The sequence below is a fragment of the Enoplosus armatus genome, chromosome 4, assembly GCF_043641665.1.
Source record: "Enoplosus armatus isolate fEnoArm2 chromosome 4, fEnoArm2.hap1, whole genome shotgun sequence".
NCBI lineage: Eukaryota > Metazoa > Chordata > Actinopteri > Centrarchiformes > Enoplosidae > Enoplosus > Enoplosus armatus.
This window is the reverse complement of record NC_092183.1, coordinates 26,379,744-26,386,239: the sequence shown is the minus strand read 5'-3', so window position 1 is coordinate 26,386,239 and position 6,496 is coordinate 26,379,744. Positions and strand designations below refer to the sequence as shown.

General features: G+C 48.9%; 1 protein-coding gene across 1 annotated transcript; it reads right to left on the bottom strand.

Moving 5' to 3' along the window:
* Positions 1-1,359: 1,359 nt before the first annotated feature.
* Positions 1,360-6,048, bottom strand: neff1 (neuronal intermediate filament family member 1). The gene is made up of 4 exons (XM_070903909.1): positions 5,305-6,048; positions 2,960-3,277; positions 2,327-2,451; positions 1,360-1,738 (listed from the first exon to the last, which is right to left on the bottom strand). Exons 1-4 carry the CDS (start codon positions 6,046-6,048, stop codon positions 1,360-1,362), a joined length of 1,566 nt encoding a protein of 521 aa, XP_070760010.1.
* Between the last annotated feature and the right edge of the window lie 448 nt (positions 6,049-6,496).

Genomic DNA, 6,496 nt, shown 5'->3' with positions numbered 1-6,496 from the left:
GACGAACAACCGCGAAATAAAACCGTTCAGGGCAACGTGATAGAAGGGGTTATGGTGAAAATAGCCCTTATATGCGACTCTTTACCATATAGCCACGACCCCTGCGGCATCTGCCCCACCTGCCACTTGCAGTCCGAGCTGAGGGCCGTCAGTGTCATCATCAGCTGCCTGCCACCGACAGCCTCGTTCACCTTCATCGTGTTTCCTTTAGCCAGCTAAATTAAACAAAAGCACCACTACATTTGTATGAGGAGAAAGAAAAAAAAAGGTGGATTTTCTCTACAAATGAAGGGAAAGGACAGTAGACTTGCAGATAAGTATTAAACTCTGACAGGCGAGATGGATAATAAATTTGTCGACAAATGAATCAATCAAAGGGGGGGGGGATAATTCATATTCCCAAAAAAATTATATATAGCGGCAATTTAAACTCTACATTTTTCATTCCCAAAGATGCACTTCCTCATGGAGAAGCTGCAGCACTCCTCCTAACCAGCAACAGAAAACACCACCCACCCTCCCAACACATTTGTATATACAGTTTGTCTGAGCTCCGAGTTGCCATTATTGCCGTGCTGTGACACTGCAGTGAATTCAAGAGAATGAAAAAGGGCTTGAATGGTTTGTGGTACATTTCGTCTTGTCAAGGTGGGATAAGTGGAGAGTAATGAGAGTAAGGAAAGGGGCGGAAGAGAGGGGGGAGTGGAAAGCATTCACCTGCCGTGTGAAATGTGGGGTTGGTCTTAAAATTCAAATAGAAGCAGTTTTTCCTCGAGACGTTCCCGTGTAACGAGCCGTCGTTCAGGAATGAGCTGGTAGAGCTTCGGGTCTATGATGAAATCTTTCACTTACAGGACTCCCCAACTTTTATATGTAAAAATCATATAGCACCGTAAAAGTTGGACTGGCTGTTGACTCCAAGATCTGTGCGTTTATCTTAAAGTCTGAGTGTGCTGACAAAATTGTTACTTTCAAGGTTTTGATTGCTCTTACTGTGAGTATAGATCATCAACGGCACATTCACTGTTGCTCGTATGAGGAGACACCATCCCAAGCGTCAAACTCAAGGAAACTCTGTGACATCATGCTAGCTTTCTGCGCGTCTCTCTGCACTTGCGTGATGTACAATCATGACGACTCCTCTGCCATTGTGATAAATCTATTCCCTTCTAAAGCTCCTTCTTCGTCTAATAAAGGTTGTACCAATCACAGTAGGTGTGAGGCGTCTGGAGTGTGTGGAAGTGTGTGTGTTTGTGTGTGACAGAGATGACGTGAACAGGGACCAGAGCCAAATGTGACTGGTGGGATGAGGAATGTGTTATTGATAATGATGAAGATGATGATGTTGACACAAGCAGTTTAGCTCTTGCTGTTCTTGCCGGCGGGGCTCTCCTTCTTCTTCTCCTTCTCCTCCTTCTCTTTCGGCTTCTCCTCCTCTTCCTCCTCCTCCTCCTCTTCCTCCTCCTCTCCCTCACCCTCGCCCTCACCCTCGCCCTCCTCCTGGTCATCTCCCTCCTCTCCCTCTTCTCCCTCCTCTCCCTCGCCCTCGTTCTCCTCTCCCTCGTCCTCCTCCTCTTCTTCCGCCTCCTCTTCCTCCTCCTCGGGCTTGGCTCCGTACTTCCTGTAGGCTCCGAGGGTGTAGGTGCGGGCTGACATGTAGGAGAAGCCCGGGTAGCCGGACTGGACCATGGCCCCTCCAACGGAGCTGAGGCGGCACTCCTCGCCTTCCAGCAGCTTCCTGCACAGACAGGGAGAGAGGCAGACAAGAGATGACGTCGCCTCTAGTCTGGTTTCGTTGCTATTATTATCTCAGTGTATCTCTCCTGAGGGATCTAATGTCACCGGAGTATCAGTGGCAACACCTCTGCTGTCTGTTTTGGTATATTTGCCCAGAACATTATCACAGTTGCTGAGTTACATTATTTTAATGTTTCACATTGTGTCTCTTCCGTTCGTCTATCTCATTACAGTGGAAAAACAACTGAGCCATTTGCACGAAAGAGGGACTAACAGATTGTTAATGCAAGCATTTTAAACCACAGTTTCCAAGAGGAAAAGAGTTTGGTTAAATGAGACAGGAACTGTGGGGAAAGAGAGAGGGCTATGACATGCAACAATGGTCCCTTGCAGGAATCAAACCGGGAACATTGCGGTTATCGTGCACCTTAAAAACTAGGCCACCAGACGCCCCAGAAGAGTTTAACTCTAAAAATGCTTCGGAGGTGGCGCTCGTTGCAATATTGACAGTGTAAAAGCTAACACTTAAATTCAGGTGAGTTCAATCTCCCAAACTGATTCCTGCTGTCGTGTTTGTAACGTAGCCAACCTGTAGGCAGCGATCTCGATGTCCAGCGCCATCTTGACGTTCAGCAGGTCCTGGTATTCACGCAGGTGACGGGACATTTCTCCTTTGGTGCTGCGCAGGGCAGCCTCCAGCTGCTGAACGGTATCCTATACACACACACACACACACAGTCATATTATGAAATACTAATCATTTTCTCATGCTCTCTAGAATAGATAGATTGAAGATGTGCTGATGAAGATTTTCACTTTTGTCTTGTCACACTGAACAAGGAGTGTGCTCGATATTAATATTAGTGATTCACAAAAGACGCTCCTCTAATTGTCCTTCATCAGTGTCCACCATGCAGAGTGTCCTTGAGACTTTAATTGATGAGTCTGATATCTGTGTCACAATTCAACACCATTGTAATTTCTGTTGTAAATGACTCCATTGTAAATTGTCTCTGTTATTAGCTTTAGCCTTATGGCTTGTGTTATTTACTGTTTTTAGTATTGTTTTATCTGTTGCCTGATTTTGTTTTGTTTTGTCTGAAACTCTTTATGCTGCCATCTTGCTCAGGTCTCCCTAGCAAAGTAAATAAAGGTTAATCAAATCATAAAACAAAATTTAAAAAACGAAACAAAATCTCGCTACCCTGTGTCGTTTACGTACCTGCATCTCTCCCATTTCATTGTTATGGCGATCCTCCATCTCGGCAATCTGCCTCTCCAGGGCCTCGTTGTGGCCCCTGAGGGACTCGATCTCCAGGGTGCGGGCCTGCACCTGCCTGCGGTACTCACTCAGCTCCTCCTTTGAGTGCTTGATGGAGTCCTGGTTGCGGGCAGCCGCCTCGGTCACGCTGGCAAACTTGGAGCGGTACCAATCCTCTGCCTGGGCCTGGTTCCTGGCTGACAGGTTCTCATACTGAGCCCGGATGTCCTTCAGGGCAGCAGTCAGGTCCGGTTTGCTCATGTCCATCTCCACTGACACCTGGACGTGGGAGAGGGGAATAACGTACGGACGTATGGAAGTCAGATCTGAAACTAACTGCAGTACCATTTAAAACTTTAGTAATACACACTATATGTATACATTTACAGAACTGCACAATTGTTCACATTTTGTTTGAAATGCTTTATTGTCATTTCTTTCTTACTGCTTATACATTCTTTTGAGTTATGTAAGTAGATTTTAGCCCTGATAAGCGTTCATTTTGATTATGGAGCAATCGCATTTGCCAAGAAGAGCCAAGTGGCCTATGTAACGGGCAGGAAAAGTCACCAGTTTGAATCCCTGCTTCAGGTGGGAAAACTTTGTGCCCTGAATACATCTGTTCTACTGGGCTGTTGACTCTCGTAGTGTCTGTTCTTTGAACAGCGGTGTCTGTAATTTGAAGATACTTTAAGATACTGGTTTGCATTTCACCATGGGTGACAAAAAAGCTGGAAATGTTATTTTACTTATTTTTAAACGCTATTTTCTCTGTTGCTCACAGCTGGTTTCAATGCACATGACTGCATTTCTCCTGGTATACATATACATATATGTATAAGGTGAGCCGTGTGTTGACGAGCTGCTGCAGGGCTGATGAATCGACTGCTGACTCAGGACGCTCTGCTGGAGAGAGCTGTGCTGTCAATAGCTTACATGGCGATAATGTTCCCTGCAGGAAAGAGGAGAGCCCCTGGAGAAATCTACCCAGCAACCATCACTCCACTGCCTGACTTAACACCACTTCACATTCGATGGATTGATTTCTAGTTGCAGTGAAAGTTGCTGCAGCCCTTATTCACTTCAATGTCTTCGCTTTGCATCTTCTTTCGTTTAGCTCCATCTGCAACATGACGAGCTCTAACGCTGTTCCATACATCGTGACTCAGAGAGTCGATATTGGGCTATTGATGCATTTGAACCACAGCGTCTTCTGTTCTGTCCTAAACTTTTCTTTTTTTTTGTCAAACTGTGACTGCTGCTGCTGTTACAGCAGTCCAGCTTGAAATGCACACAAAAACAATTGTGTATCTCACGGGGTTGGCCCTGTCTGCCGCCCCCTGGGACGACCACACCCCTGGATTATGCGCTATTTCTCCGCATTTTACCTCCCTCCCCCCCTCCCCCTCTACTCGCCTCCTTTGATGGAAACATCGCCATTACCCCCCAAAATATTAGCTAGCTAATGGCGGGGTTTTGCTAAACTAAGCGTATTTATATTTTGAGGAGACACCCCTGTAACATGACACTCACATAACACCCCCACAGAGAATAACGTTACACTTCTACGACGCACTTTGTACAAATTGGCATCGACGGCCGGACCGGCACCGAGTGCTTCCGGGGAAAACACAGATACCGTCTTTTAGCCGTGACAGCTTAAAGTTTGCACGGGGGCGTGACGGAGCGCGTGGGACGCTGCGGGGGCGCTCGAGACCCCGAGAGGCGGAGGGAGGGGACAGCGCGCGGTGCCTGAAACGGAACTGCAGTGCCATCAATTACCCAGTGCCATCAATTACCCGGTGCCATCAATTATCCAGTGCGCAGTGAGAGGAGGACACAGCAGGCCACTGAACCACTGCAATATTGCCGGAAACTTGCGAATACACACACAGTTGTGGCGGAGCTGCGTGTGCGACTAACTTTGAATATCGCGTAGTGCGTATTTGACTTGGAGTACGTACTTGTATTATCATCGGTGTATGAGTAACCTGATACTATTATATTATAGGAAGGTTCTGGTCTAGTGAAGCCATGAAGGAATACAGTTTGATACGGTCACTGTAAAGTTAGTCAGTCCACACGCCTCAGTCCCTGTAGTTATATTATATATATATATATATAGTGATGACATTGAACACTGCAGGCTATGAGCACTGGGGGATATTAGAGTGTTAGTGGCAGTGTGACATTGAAACTAGTGGTAGATAATAAATCTGACAAGCGGACCTAAGTACCCCCTGTCAGTGCGTGGACCCACAGGTCGTCAGAACACAGTGGGGGGGGGGGGGGGGGGGGGGGTTTACCTGTGAAGCCTGCAGAGACGCCTGCAGCTCCTGCAGCTCCTCCTCGTGAACTTTCCTGAGGAAGGCGATCTCGTCCAGCAGAGACTCCACCTTCTTCTCCAGCTCCAGGCGCGCCAAGGTGGCGTCGTCCACGTCCTTACGGTAGCCCTTCAGGGTGTTCTCCGCCTCCTCGCGCAGCCTGCTCTCCTCCTCCAGCTTCTCCCTCACGCGCTCCAGCGTGTCGTTCATCTGCACGCAGTCCAGGTGCATCTGGCTCTTCTCGTGCGTCAGCTCTTCCACGCGCGCCCGCAGCTCGCGGATCTCCTGCTCGTACAGCTCGTGCAGGCGCGAGGGCTCGTTGTGGCGCTGCCGCAGCAGCGTGACCTCTGCCTCCAGGACCTTGTTCTGCTGCTCCAGGTTGTGCACTTTCTCAATGAAGGACACGAAGCGGTCGTTGAGGCCCTGCAGCTGCTCCTTCTCGTTGGTGCGGATGATCTTGAGCTCGTTGGTGACCGCGGTGGACTGGGTCAGGTCCATCATGGAGTCCGGCATGGAGGAGAAGACGCGGCCGGGCGCCGCTGTCCTGCGGTAGGTGGTGGAGGACATCACGGAGGGGGAACCATAGGTGCGGTGGGTGCTGCGGTATCCCGCAGAGTGCATGCGGGACGGGCTGCTGCTGCCCAGACCCACGCGGCCGGACCGGGGGGCATCTCCGAAGATCTTCCGATAGGAGCTGCTGCTGTAAATCTCGTTGGAGTAACTCATGTTTCCTTCACGTTGGTGGTGTCCGGTCCTGCTGCTCTGTACGGGGGAGAGAGAGAGAGTGTGTGTGTGTGGAGTTCAGGAGTGTGTGAGGGTGAGTGTGTGTGAGAGAGAGAGAGAAAGTGAGATGCGAGTGATGTCTGGCCAGAGCAGGTGCTTTTATAGTGAAGGCGCCGGCGCATCATTTGACGCAGGGACAACAGAAGACGGGGGGAAACCTGCAAGCTTTTGCAGAAAGCCTCCACCCCCCCTGGGGAGACACGAATTCACTCATGCAGCTCCTCTTTTCTGCCTTTTCTGCTCAGGCGTCAACACACAGCAACTCTCAGTGAAGATCAGGTTTTGTATAAGGGCTCTATAGTCGAGAGCGTCCGCATCTATTGAACTTGTCATTAAGTTATGAACTCATTAAGATGTCCTTTCATGTTCTGACTTGAAATAAACGTGTAAT